The sequence below is a fragment of the Hypomesus nipponensis genome, chromosome 3 (assembly GCF_054491055.1).
Source record: "Hypomesus nipponensis isolate SF chromosome 3, ASM5449105v1, whole genome shotgun sequence".
NCBI lineage: Eukaryota > Metazoa > Chordata > Actinopteri > Osmeriformes > Osmeridae > Hypomesus > Hypomesus nipponensis.
The window spans coordinates 11696759-11710821 of NC_140363.1; the positions used below are offsets into that span (position 1 = coordinate 11696759).

Consider the following 14063-nt stretch of genomic DNA (forward strand, 5'->3'; position numbering starts at 1 on the left):
GTAACATGATTAGCTATGTGTATCTATGTTCCATTCCATCCAATCAGATCCTCTGTTTCTACCCCTACTGGACCATCCCTCACCTGTTGCTGTGGGTACATCCCTGAGGGGTGCATCCCGTAGGGCATGCCAGGGTACTGCTGCCCATATCCATCATGTCTGGGGAGGAGACGACAGGGGGTCAGGGACTTGAAGCCAAGTGTCACGTTGTGAAAAGGGTCAGTGTGGTATGGGACTGCACAGTCACTCACCTCTGCTGGGAGGGGGGGTATCTACTGGAGGAGTACATGCTGCCCTCACTATTGGAGGGTCCCATGTTGCTCTGACTGCCGGGGGGGCCCATGCTTCCCTCCATTCCCATGACATGGTCTGGTCTGGAGGACACAACAGGTCAAACATCAGGGAGAGACACAGAAGAACCAGGTCATTTTACTTGTACCAGGTAATATTGCTAACCAGGTAATATTGCTTGTACCAGGTAATAGTGCTAGCCCTGTAATATTGCTAAGGAGGTAAAATTGCTAATCAGGTAACATTGCTTGTACCAGGCAATACTGCTAGCCAGTTAAAATGGCTAAGATGAACTGTGTACTGTAACAGCAGTGTACTGTTGGCCTGCCCTCTGTGCCCACCTCCTGTCATAGCCTGGTCCATAGGGGTACTGTGAGCACTGGGCCATGCCCATCCCTGATGCAGGCCTGCCATACATCTCCTGCATGCCACCACCTGGCATCTGGCTTGCCATGTAGGGCTCGCCCCCTGCCACTGAGGAGAGAGAGAGAGAGAGAGAGAGAGAGAGAGAGAGAGAGAGAGAGAGAGAGAGAGAGAGAGAGAGAGAGAGAGAGAGAGAAAGAGAGAGAGAGAGAGAGAGAGAGAGAGAGAGAGCCATGTGAATACAAAGCCTCTTGAAAAAAGATACAATCAAAATATGAAAAACAAACAAAATCGACATGATATGTAGACAATGCAGTGTGAGATTCAGAAACTCAATTGCAGCCACCAGGGGTCACTAGCACTCTATACTGCCTTAATGTTAAGCCTGTTTTCGTGAGTTAAGTCTGCTAGCTGTTAACTCATCTGGTCTCTTCACTAAAGACCCACGTTTTGCAGAACATGTCTTAATATTCGCAATCCATTCTTTAGTTCAATATCCAAACTGTCCTGTACAACTCAAACAGGTGTAATGCTATGAGAAGGGAGGTTCTTTTGATTGAAAAATGTTGCAGTGTTGCAAGTCAGGGAACAAGAGGCTGTGCCACAACAGCATGAGAGGGACTCGTAAAAGGAAGTGTGCTGTGACAAACAGCCTGGATGTCCCCTTGCCACCACTGTAAAACACGGACATCTGGTCCACATTGGGACACAGAACGTGACCGGACACACAACGAGCCCGGCTCGGAGGAGAGGGAACGTCCGGAGGACAGCCGGACGCTCTGGGCGGAGGCTCAATTTAGCTTGTCTGAGAATGTGTTTTAGGAGCTGATGTCATTTGTTTGTTGGAGTGCAATAGATGGAATAGGCCTGGATTTGAACGTAGTAATGCAAATGAGAGGGTGTTTATTGTCCTGTCCACAGCTGCTAGACTGATGTTCTGGCTGCAGAGTGGCATGGCTCAATGGTCACTCACTCTTCCTCATGCCAGCAAAGGGGTCCTTGGCATCATACTGCATCCTCAGCATCATGTCAGGCATGTTGACGCCCTGCTGGTATGGACCTCCTCCACCAGGGGGCACTGAGTTGCGCTTCTGGAAGGCCGGGTCACTGACTTCAGAGAAGGGGTCCTGCACACTGACCACACTGTTCCTAGAGAGATAGGGGAAGAAAACAATGGGGGAGGGGTGACATTTTGAAAGAGAGAAACTGGTGGACAGGGTCAGTTTTATTGGAGAAGCTGAGATCAACATGACTTCAGCCCCCCCCCCCCCCCCCTTCCACACACACACACACACACACAGGTTACCTGTTGGCTGGAACAGGGGTGATCTGACCCTGGGGTGTGGTTGCAGGGGTGGGAGGCTTCAGGTCCCCTGTTGCCTCTGCCATGGAACTGCTGCCTGATGACTGGGGGGTCTGGGGGCCCTGGAGGGAGCCAGAATGTGCTGAGAGAGAGAGAGAGAGAGAGAGAGAGAGAGAGAGAGAGAGAGAGATGGTTGTCATAATCAGATCAATGAGCAACACATTTTCCCTTCTCCTGTATGTAATGCCAATAGATGATGTACACAGTGTGATCAGCTGAAACAACCAGGTCAAATATCTATGAGGTCTACGGTAACTTCGGTAACTCCATCCCAGAACTTCCAAACTCTTGGATGATCTGGAACACACGCAGCTCACATATTCACACATGTACCAAACACACACACAGAGGGACTGTTACAGGGAGGCCGGCGAGAAGGAAAGAGGCAAACGAGTGGCAAAGAGAGAGGATGAGGAATGGAGGAAGGGGAGGATGAGGAGAGGGTTTCTCTGAGGGAGTTGCCCACTGGAGAGCATCCGCAGTGGAGAGCTTTACTTGGCAGCTTTTTTGAAAAGTGTTTTGCTGGTTGTTTTTTTCTTTAGCACTGTGTGTGTGTGTGGGGGGGGGCTATGCTGGAGGGAAAAGCTTTATTTGAGGCATTAGTGTAAGTGTGTGTGTGTGTGTGTGTGTGTACACACATTCTATGTTCTATTTAACAATACACAAGTAGAGCACAGGACCACAGTGGGTCAGAAAGGATGGGTTTGCCACAGACCTGAGGGGGTTCCTACATCCTGCACAGCAGCTGGCTACAAATTGGGGTTACACTTCTAAGACGTTAAGCAACCTTTCCGATTTCTAGCAGTTCAACGATATAAAAGTATCAAATACATATCTGTTACGACAGAGAAGAAACAGACGCATAGACTCAAAGAACCCTTACAAAGCAACATGGAGAGGAAAGAAAAGAGGGGAAAAGGGAAGCGTGTCAAGCTTGAAGGAAAACATGGATTGTTCTAGAAGCTAGAGAGAGACTGTGTAGCCTAATGAGCGTTTAGTGTACAGTGTGCTGTGGTCTAATACAGGCTACACGGCCTTTCTCTGCACTGCACGTTTCCACAGGGGGGGAAAAAAGAGAATGTTTTAAAAATTCATAATAAATCTGAATAATTTAACAAAACCCATGCTAGTACGTCGACGAGGCAAGGGAGGAAGGAGAATGCGAGAGAGAATGAGGGGTGATATGAGGTTTGGTACAGACGTAAAGAAGGAGCTATGGAGAGGGGGAAAGAGAGAGAGGGGAAATTGGGTGCAAAGAGTCTATGGGATTCTCCTCTTTTAGGATTTCCCCTCAGCTCCACTGCCATCAGCCACACACACACACATAAGTACACACGCACGTCCGCACACACATACACACGTGTGAAGTGGTGGGAACGTGGAGGGGTAACTGGAGGGGTAAGAGCACTGCTTTCTGTCACACACCACAGGCACCCAGACTCAGACCACTAAGAGAGGCCAGTTTGAGGGGTCATTACTTACACAACATGAACCCAGATGCCCCCACTTTACATTTACAGAGAGAGAGAGAGAGAGAGAATGACAGAGTAAGTGAGCACTAGAGCAAAACGCTTGAGAGTGGTGTTTTAAGTTTAGTGTGTGTGTGCATGCCTGTGTGTGTGTGATAGTGTGTCGGTGCGCAGGCTAACGTGTGTCTGTGTCAGCCGGTGACATAATCCAGGACGAGACGAGAAAGACCAACAAAAAAAACTCTTGCTTCCCTGACGTGCTTGTGAATGAAAGTTGACCGGAGGTTATGTTTGTTTACACTCCAGCTTCCACCCCTCATTAATCACACTCGGGGGGGTGGGGGTGGGGGGTGGATTCCTTCCCCCCTCTCCCCCTCTCAGCACTCCACCTCTTGGCAGGCTGACAGCTCCCTTGGTGACATCATCACCTGTCAGCTATATATAGATGGAGTCAGTGGGGCAGAGAAGAGGACAGCCCAAGAGGAAGGATAGATGGATGGACTGATGGAAATAGACAGACGTACGGTAAAAATACAATGCCGCCTGCCACGCATAACAACCTCCAAGACGACATCTTCAGTTTTATCGACCGATCCTTCCCAATTGTGCTTATTTATTTTCGATATTGCCGTTCTTTTGATGCCGGGCACTGAAACCCCTCTTAAAGTATCAATTATATTTCACTCTATTGGTAACTCTGAGGTTTTCTGAACCCAACAGGGAAGGAATACAAATTAGATTCTGGAAATAGAACCTCAAAATGAAGGTAAACATGCTCATGAGACGATAATGTCCCCCATCATGAAGCTATAGTAATACGCTCACATGCAGAACTATGCATAAAGAGATGTGTGCTTTAGTGTGTGCGAGGTTTGTGCTTGCGGGCATGTACACTATGTATGTGTAGGTGTACCTGTTTGTGTACATCTGTATTTGTAAGTGAGTTTGTGCATGTGTGCGTGTACGCTATTATGTCTGTGAGCGTGTGTATGAGTTCGTGTGAGTTTGTATTAGCGTGTGTATGTGTTCAAGGCAGATGCTCCTTCCACCCCTTCAGGGAAACCAATCAGAGCGCAGCCTCACCAGGTGAAGTGTGAGTGTTCTATTTAAAAGGCAGGGTCATTCTTCTCATCTCAGCTCGAAATTAGAGGCGCGACATCCTCGCCTCGCTCTCCTCAGTCGCCCGCCATGATTGTGCTAAGACACACACACACACACCCCTAACGTGACATCCACCTCACAGAAAGTTGCCATATAAATAGCATAAACAGCATCGTCTGTGATGATATTACTTAGCCTTTGTGACATTGTAATCAAATCAGGCTATAACTGTATTTAAATACATTCAAGTGTTAATATCATCAGAGCTTGATAATTGCTATGCAGCGTATCCAAGGAGGGTGTGGGTATGTGTGTGTTTGTGTGAATATGCTAGAGTTTATTTGTGTATGTTCTGCTTGTTGTTCAGTTGATTTCTCAAGCTATCCCCGTACTTTAGGAAAGGAGAGGAATGGGTTGGACTCACTAAATACATATGTCCTGCTTGATGTTTGACAGGCTTAAAAGCTGCTACAGTTTAGCAGGTTGGTTGCTTTCCTACTGTTGGAATCACTTAGCATAGATGGCAAGGAAGATGGTGCATGTCTCATCGGGCTGACTCAATCAGCAGGACTGCTTGCATGACAAACTTCAGTTCCCTTTCAAAACAGGAAACCTTGTTAACGCCAAGGTTGCTGTACTGCTTCTTACCAGGCGAGGGCGGCTGCACCTTGGCCTGCTTCCTATTGTCTCCCCCGGTGGCGTGGGCGTCGGCCAGGGGCTCCTCCCCTCGCTCCACCTTGCACTCGTAGGCAAACAGGTACTGGATGTACTGCTTCTTCAGGGAGCTGGCAGAGCTGCTGGACGTGCCCACACTCAGGCTGGAGGACAGCTCTCGCCACTTCTTACTCTTGTTCACCTGGGGACGAGATGGGAGGTAGGAGATAGGCGGTAGGAGATAGGAGGTAGGAGATAGGAGGTAGGAGATAGGAGATAGGAGGTAGGAGATAGGAGGTAGGAGATAGGAGGTAGGAGATAGGAGATAGGAGATAGGAGGTAGGAGATAGGAGGTAGGAGATAGGAGGTAGGAGATAGGAGGTAGAAGATAGGAGGTAGGAGATAGGAGGTAGGAGATAGGATGTAAGAGACTGTACTATGGGCACCTCAACTGCTTGTTCAGAAGCCTACTGAGCTGAGGGTATTATGCTCTTAAGGCCTATTCCCTCACCATAGCCAGGCCTCCTATCTCCCTGACGGCCAGATAGAGTCTGCACAGGTCCAGGGGCTTCTTGCCCACAGCGGGCAGGTGGGGAATGGGTGTGCCCCTCTCCTCCATGAAGGTCAGGTAGCGCTCCACCCAGCCACGCCGCTCCGGCTCACCGCCCATGTCAAACAGCCGGGTGATTCGCTCACTGGTCATGGTGGAGGAGTTGGGCTTCTGTAGGAAGGAAGGAAGGAAGGAAGGAAGGAAGGAAGGAAGGAAGGAAGGAAGGAAGGAAGGAAGGAAGGAAGGAAGGAAGGAAGGAAGGAAGGAAGGAAGGAAGGAAGGAAGGAAGGAAGGAAGGAAGGAAGGAAGGAAGGAAGGAAGGAAGGAAGGAAGGAAGGAAGGAAGGAAGGAAGGAAGGAAGGACAGGGTGTGTCAGACAGGCTTACTGGCATCACCTAGCCATCATCTCCCAGCATCTTCATATTTTTCAATCAATCAAAGGATGAGTCACGTGGGATACAAGAAGGACAAGCGGTAACATTAAGATCAGTTCCACTGCTAAGTACAAAAAACACAACAGAAACCTTACATTGCATGACATTAAGCTCGGCCCCCTGACTCTAGACACTGCTAATCCAGTACTGTCTGAGCATGAGAAAACAAGGCTAGGAGGAAGCTACAATCCACCACCCGGCTCAGACACGGCCCTGACGGCGGGACAACATCCACTGTGTATTAGGCTGAGGAAACATGGAGGGCAGTAGGACTGTGAGGAGCATGAGGTTCTTACAGGGCTGGAGGGGGTCTTGGGCCATGCAGGGCTGCTGATGCTGTCGCTGTCGTCCCCGTGGTAGGACGACAGGCTGGCAGGGCTGGGAGACAGGGGCGAGGGCACAGGCAGGGCACCGGGGGTGGGGGGCTGGGACACACACTGGCTACTGTTGTAGCCGTCCTGGAGCTGAGAGGCGGGAAGGAGGGAGTCAGGCAGAAAGATTGGGAGGAAGAGAATGGAGAAGAGAGGGAGTACAGTGGGAGAGAGAGTGAGAGAGAGAGGGAGAAACCAAGTTAAACAGAGAGACAAAGAAGCATTGGAGAGGCTGACAACTGCTCCAGGACACTGAACAGGTATATACGTTTCGCCGACAGATTGTATGTGTCAGCAAAACCATGTGCACTTGTGTTTTTTTTTGCTATCTCTCCTTCTCTCCTTGTTTTAGACAGATCATGTCTTTAGGGAGCTCTGGGGCGCTTTCAGCCAGCTTTGACTGCCTTAAATAATTCAACAACCTCTACTACTATTATCAGGAGAGAGAAGGATTCACACCCCCAAAAAATATGGGGGATTGGGAGGAAAACAAAAGGAGAGTACTGGAAAGAGCCAAAGAGCAGAGGAGCTGAGCAGAGCGGCATTCTGGGGAGAAACAAGAAGTCAGCATTATGGGGTGTTGGGATGGAAAGAGTATTTCAGTGTGTGTCTGTGTGTCTGTGTGTGTGTGTTTGTGTGTTTGATTCCCCTATCTTTTTAGTTTGAGCTGGCAAAACATCAACACAGGAAGAGAGCTGAGGGCAAAAACAAAGCGAGGGAAACATTAATAACTGCAAATGTTAAACAAATCATTAAATATGGCAAAAGAAAACAAAAACGCACTGCCTGCTGTGTTGGTGCAGCGTGAGCCAATCACATCCGCTCGGTTCATTAGTGGATCCAAATTAAATCAAGAAAAAAAGAAAGAACAGAAAGAGAAGCAAGGGGTTTGCCGTACCTTAGGTTTTTGGGCCTCATTGGAAGGGGGGCTGCTCTCCTCCTTGGTGTCTGCTTTCTGCTTTCCCTCTGGGTTCATCATCCCATCCCCAGCCATCCCTGTCCCTCCTTAGCAACCAAAGAGAAGACGGAGAGAGGAGCCAATTAAACGTCCACACGTTAATTTACCTAGACGAGACTAGAAAAAGACAGAGGTCTACTGAATGAAAAGCAGGTGCATGGCCAAGTTGCTCACTTATTCAAACACCAAATTGGGGTTTGCTTTCAATAGCCCCTGGTTGTCCTGTTTAGTACCACAAAAATGAATTTACTTTTCTTATTGAAAAAATAATAAGAGTGCTTTTTAAGTATCAAAAGTATATCCCATTTGAAGAAAACAGCATAACCTCTATGCATTGAAGGTTCAACCATTTATTTTCTGTTTCAAGGCCCTGGCGTGACTCAATGTGAAACTAATAGCTTTTCAACCAACCCCAGGGGCAGCAAAGATGGGTTTCGAAGATCCTTGGCCCTCTAATTTATTTGAAGTCTTCCAAATGTCATGCAAGCCTGGTATTTAGTTTGTATAAGGCTACACAGAAAAAAGGCTTTTCATCAGAGTGAGGTTCTATCCAAAGAGAGGTTGGTACAATGGGCTAGGATGAAGGGCAGGGTACCACATTAAACTGTTCTCAGGAAGGTCAACTTAACAAGAGGAAACGGACCGGAGAGAAAATAAATAACGCACTTCAGAGCAAGCCTTATTTCCCTCTACCTACCTTTCTGTACCTCACTCGACCTCTCCCTACCATTCTCAATCTCAGCTCTACCTCTCCCTTACGATCCCTCTCTCAGTCTACCTCTCTCTACATCTCCCCAACAATCCCTCTATCAGTCTACCTCTCTCTACCTCTCCCTATCTCTCTACCTCACTCTATCTCTCCCTACCTGACTCTACCTCCCCCTCTGTTGAAAGCAAAAATACAAGCACAGATGTTTTGGACATTGGATTGGAATGAAACTTCATTTACATTCTGATTGGAGGTGATTGACTACTGGCCTATGGACGGGTACCAGAGATAATACTACTATAGTCATATAATAAAGTGTTTAGTAGAGTAAACAGTGAGTTTACATAAGGAAGGCTTGCATCATATCCTAACAATGTTTCTGTGTTGTGTTGGTAAATGATAGTTATTAGATGCTCTGGGCTGATGGTCCAGGGGTTACCTGAGGGTGGTATGCTGTAGTGCTGGGCCTGTGGTGTGCCCATGCCTGTGTTGTTGCCCACAGCCTGGCTGTAGGGGGCGCCGGAGCCCATGGTGCCCGCCTGATTCACGCCAGGGCCAGGGTAGCTGCCCTGTCTGAGAGAGAGAGGGAGATAGAGAGACAGAGAGACAGAGAGAGACAGAGAGAGAGATAGAGAGACAGAGAGAGACAGAGAGAGAGGAGAGAGAGACAGAAGAAAAGAGATAGTCATAATACATTTATCTGATTTCCCATGTTGTTGTATCTGCATACCCTAAGTTACTGTAGCATTTGCATTGAAAGAAGGCTAAGTACAGATGAAATCTCTTTCAAATCTAACGTGCATGCAAGCGGCTGCAGAACGGAAAACAACCTCCATCCACCCATCCCTCTCCCTCTCACAAATCCCTCTCTCCTGCCCCCCTCCTCCCCCTCTCAAAGTCATAATTTAACTAATTAAGGTGTGCTTCTGGAGAGGATCATGTTATTTGTTGCCATGGCGACACCGCACATCAATCCCCCTGCCTCTCTCTTTCCGGGGCACATCACGTGTGGGCGCGAGGTGGGGGCAGCGGGGACGTCAGAAGTGTGGGCTTAGCTGCAACCTGCTAGAAACACTAGCTCCCACCTCGCTCTTTAGCGCTCCACAAAACGTGGACCGTACCACAGTAAGGACCCAGAAGCAGGGCCAGGATGGACGCCATTTGGAGGGGCTCCGTATCCTGCTGGCCCAGATAATCCACTCAGATAAGAGGGGATGGGAGGAATGGGGGGGCGGGGGGGGGGGGAGGAGGGAGGAGAGAAGGGGAGATGGAGGAGAGGGTGCAAGAGAAGTACTGAGTAGAGAGAGAGAGAGGTAGACAGAGAGAGACACTGGGAAGAGGTGGATAGGGAGAGAGAAAAGAAAGTAAGAAAGAAAGGGAGGGTCAGCTAAAAGACATGTACAGTAGGGAAAGAGAGGGAGGAAAGCAGAAAATAAGACACAAACACATCATCTTCTCCAGGGTGGATAAGTCCCTTGAAGTGATTCAGGCAGAGAGGAGGAATGAGGGGAGGGTTGGAGGGATGAGGAAGTAGTCTCTCCATGTTCCAACAACAGAGGCGTCACGCACTCCTACTCTAGGGTCACTTCAAAACCTCTGTCACTCCGGACGGACAACAACCACTCATAAGCCTCATCTCTGTTTCATCTCTGAGGAAAACTGAAAACACCCCAGATTTGTGTCACTCAGAGAGATTCCTCGTCCTCACGGAGAGATGGTATGGTGTTGGTACACACAGTTCTATCTCAGTAATACCAGGAGTTGGAAAGGATACACATGAAGCCTAAACAAGGAGGGGGGGAGGGGGTTGGTTTGGTAACCCTCCTGCTAATCTCATCACACAGATGTAATTAGTCATAGAGCTAGGGTTGATGATACATATGTAATCCCAACGTGGTTCCTGTTTCACTGGCACAGCCACAGACATTATACAGGCGCACACCAAAACCAGCGTGTTATTTTTTGCCCTTATCTCCACGTTGAGAAGAACGACAACCTCCTATACGGCCAAAATGCCCCAACCCCCCCCCCCCCCGCTCGAATTGTAAGCGGACGCTTTCATGTGAATAATCTAATATTTAAAAAATCACAAACAACAACAGCAGCAGCGAGAGCCAGTGGAGTTCTGTGGCGCGAGCCCATTATTACTAATTCATGTCATAAAAAAGCCCATTAGGAAACACTTGATGGAGGGGACGCACGGCGTTTAATCACATTTAATATATGCATGTGCTGCCATCAAAAAAAAGCCACCGCGCATTTATCTTGCTCTCGGGCACCTTTGTGTGGTGGAGAGACGTAAAAAAACATTGTTGCCGCAGAGAAAAATGAGAGAGAGAGAATAGAGAGAGAGAGAGTTGGAGATAGAAAGAAGGGGAGAGGATATATAGAGTGGTGAAAAGAGAGAGAGCCAATAAAGAAGGGGGGGAGGAAGGAGAAAAAACAGCACAAGGTAGCTATAGCAAGCAGGGGAGTGAGAGTGACCACATAGGGTAACAGAACATTGCGAGAGGTAAGAATGAAGAGTAAAAGAAAGAAAAATAAGGAATGTGATCGGAAAAGGGAAAGGGGAGCAAGCGAGAGAGACTCAGAAAGACAAAGAAAGGGAGTGGGAGAGACAGAAGGTGAGTGGGGAGAGACAGAATGGAAGAGAGCAAGAAAGAGAGGGAGAGAGAGAGTCCCTGGGGGGACGGTTGGGGCTATATTTCCAGCTCAGGGCCCATGCAAGCTGTGGGTAGGTACTCACAGTAGTATGAGCAGAGCTAGGGGATGGTGCGGGGGGGATGGGGGACGCACATCCTCTGCACAGCAAGAGTCCTTTCAGACACCACTTTCAATCTCACTGCCTCTCACACACACTTTTCCTCTCTGTCTCTCTCTCTCTGTCTCTCTCTCTCTCTCTCTCTCTCTCTCTCTCTCTCTCTCTCTCTCTCTCTCTCTCTCTCTATCTCTCTCTCTCTATCTCTCTTTCTCTCTCTCTCATGTGTAGTCAGGGGTGGCCTGGAGATAGAGCCAGAGCTATGGGGGACATGATCATGAACATTCTGAGAAGGATCTTGCTACTTCTGCTGGATGGGTCTCTAAAAAGTTACAAATCAATTCCCGGAGATGTTGTTTTCAATTGAATTGGTGCTCAGACTGGATCAGTCGTACATTTTGTTATTTCAGACAGGCAGAGAAACACAAAAAAATCACTGAGGCCTTTTTTTTTTTTTGCTCAACAACAATTATGAGTGATTATCCCATGCAGTGCTAGTAAAATCAGAGGCTTTTGAAATCTCGGGAGAAAAATGCACGCTTTCTTCTCTTTCTAATCGCTCCCTCAAAGACAAACAGATTTGTAATCACAGTTCTATGGAAATGAGTGACACTAGCCTGATCCTCTTGCTCTTTTATTCCCTTCATTCTTTCCTTCCTTCCCTCCCTCCGATGGTGCCAGTCTCCCCTCCTCCAGCCCTCGCTGGGCGCTCCTGGTGCCCTTAGTATTCTGCCCACATGTGTGAAGGACATTGGAGGAGGCCAGTCTCCGCCCGAAGAGAGAGAGAAAAAGAGGTGGAGAGGGGGGTGCCAGGGGCTGCCATGGTTACCGGGTGCCAGACAGCCGGACAGCTGCACACAGGCTCTGACACTGGTGCTGTGAGTGTCTGTTTGGCCCCTTTTCTCACGCCAACGACACACCGGCACATCACAGCCATACTCACACAGGCAAGACGTAAGGCTACTAAACCCCTGAAGACCAATACCCAGCTCTATCACCCTGACGGTGTGTGTGTGAGAGAGAGAGGCAGAGAGAGAGACACAGAGAGAGAGACACACACAGTGAGAAAGAGAGATGGAGAGAGAGATAGAAAGGGTGGGTAGAGGGTGAATTGGATGGCGTAGTCGGTTGGAGGGCATGAATTATATATGGGCACAATCTGCTCTCTGAGGCAGCCTTCTCCTCCATCTCAGCTCCAGAGCCTGCTGCCTGACTCAACCGCCAAGAACAGAGACAAACCCAAAATAAAACAGGCAAATGAAAGGACAGCTTTTAACATATTAAATCCTGAACCCCCCCCCCCCTCCACACATCAAACAGACTGAGACAGAAGAAGGGAGGATGAAGAAGAGAGAGAAGCGGTTTTATTCTGCCCGTTTATTAAAGCCTACTGCTCCCCGCTGTTGCCAAGGCCAGGAGCCACAATGCCAGGGGCACCGTGGATTCCTTACATTCAAGCGCCTCTTATTTATTTAGTAAATTTACTTACTAAGGAGGTCAGAATTTATTTTCTTTTTTTTGCAGAGGATTTGGCCTTGAGCGCCCTTTCCTCTCCTCTTTGATTTGGGTGTTTTTTTGAAGCCCGCATTTCACCAAGTGCTTATTTCTCGACAAGCCCTGTTTTTTCGGTAGCTCCAGGAATATTTCCTTGTCGCCTGCAGCACCAAACGTCATTTTAAAAAGCCAATTCTCTCATCAGGAGCCTAAGCCAGAACAAGGCCTTTGTTCCCGACTCCCCTCTCTGGAAGCCGACATCTTTCAACATCCCACACACCAACTTAGTTTGTAATACTCCCCAATTATCTGTAAAGCATCAAACAGTGCCCCCAATCCAAAACCAAACCTTTGTACATTATCTATGCAGTAATTAAGACTAACAAAACAATTGTTTTTCCTTGACAACCACCAATTGCACCTAGAAACGCTAAGTTTGTGATTTGCTAACGAAGACAGGATATTGATTACAATTCCAGTCGTTCAGACTGAGGCTCTCGGAGGACTGAGAAGAAACACTCACATCACACTTATCAAGATTTAATCACAGCCTCTCCCTTCTGCCAAAGGAGGGGTATCATAAGTGGCCTTGCTCTGCTCCTTTGGCATTCTCTTCACTCAGGGTAATGAAGCTGGAGAGGTCTGGGAGCCAGAGAGACCCTGCGCCACCAAGCAGACTGCTCAGGAGAGGAGGAGAGAGCAGGGAGAGACAGGAGAGAGGAGGAGGGAAACCCAGGACAGGGTGAAGGTTGGGTCAAGAGAGAGAGGGACTTCTGGTGCACTGTAGTGAGAGGGTAAGAGAAGAGTAAAAAAAAAGGAGATGGAGAGGAGATCTTCTGGATGACAGCTAATCAATCTCTGGAGAGAGGAAAGAGATGAAAGCTGATGATATGACCACCCTCACCGGCCTGAACTGGTTGTGCTTAGGTCCTTGTGGCAGAACCAGGGCCAAGACCAAACCCACGACGAGACAGCTACTGATCACTTGTTTTCAGACAAAACTACTTTAAATGTTTCATCAAGTAGCTCAGAGATCGCAATCGCCTTGATGAAAGCGTAAACGCAGGTTGAAGACTCTTTGTCCGTTTGCGACCAATTTCCTCCTAATCTCCCTCAGCTGTTTAAACACTTTGTTTACCGAGAGGTCGAAAACAAACACAAGTTTCGGAAGACGGAATAACAAAAACAGAGTGGGAGAGAGACTCAGACAGGCAGTGGGAGAGAGACTCAGACAGGCAGAGGGAGAGAGACTCAGACAGGCAGAGGGAGAGAGACTCAGACAGGCAGTGGGAGAGAGACTCAGACAGGCAGTGGGAGAGAGACTCAGACAGGCAGAGGGGGAGAGACTCAGACAGGCAGAGGGAGAGAGACTCAGACAGGCAGAGGGAGAGAGACTCAGACAGGCAGAGGGAGAGAGACTCAGACAGGCAGTGGGAGAGAGACTCAGACAGGCAGAGGGGGAGAGACTCAGACAGGCAGAGGGAGAGAGCATCAGACAGGCAGAGGGAGAGAGACTCAGACAGGCAGAGGGAGAGAGACTCAGACAGG

At 48.5% G+C, this 14063-nt stretch overlaps 1 protein-coding gene across 1 annotated transcript in view; it reads right to left on the bottom strand.

Moving 5' to 3' along the window:
* The window catches only part of LOC146299804 (AT-rich interactive domain-containing protein 1B-like), a 129587-nt gene that overhangs the window by 4662 nt on the left and 110862 nt on the right, over window positions 1-14063 (bottom strand). The window contains exons 10-19 of the mRNA XM_084676204.1: window positions 8703-8836; window positions 7495-7601; window positions 6522-6689; window positions 5753-5962; window positions 5236-5443; window positions 1961-2099; window positions 1628-1803; window positions 633-765; window positions 252-374; window positions 84-159 (exon numbers count right to left, since the gene is read on the bottom strand). Of these exons, the coding sequence (XP_084532330.1) occupies window positions 84-159; window positions 252-374; window positions 633-765; window positions 1628-1803; window positions 1961-2099; window positions 5236-5443; window positions 5753-5962; window positions 6522-6689; window positions 7495-7601; window positions 8703-8836 (1474 nt within the window). The remainder of the gene's footprint in view (window positions 1-83; window positions 160-251; window positions 375-632; window positions 766-1627; window positions 1804-1960; window positions 2100-5235; window positions 5444-5752; window positions 5963-6521; window positions 6690-7494; window positions 7602-8702; window positions 8837-14063) is intronic.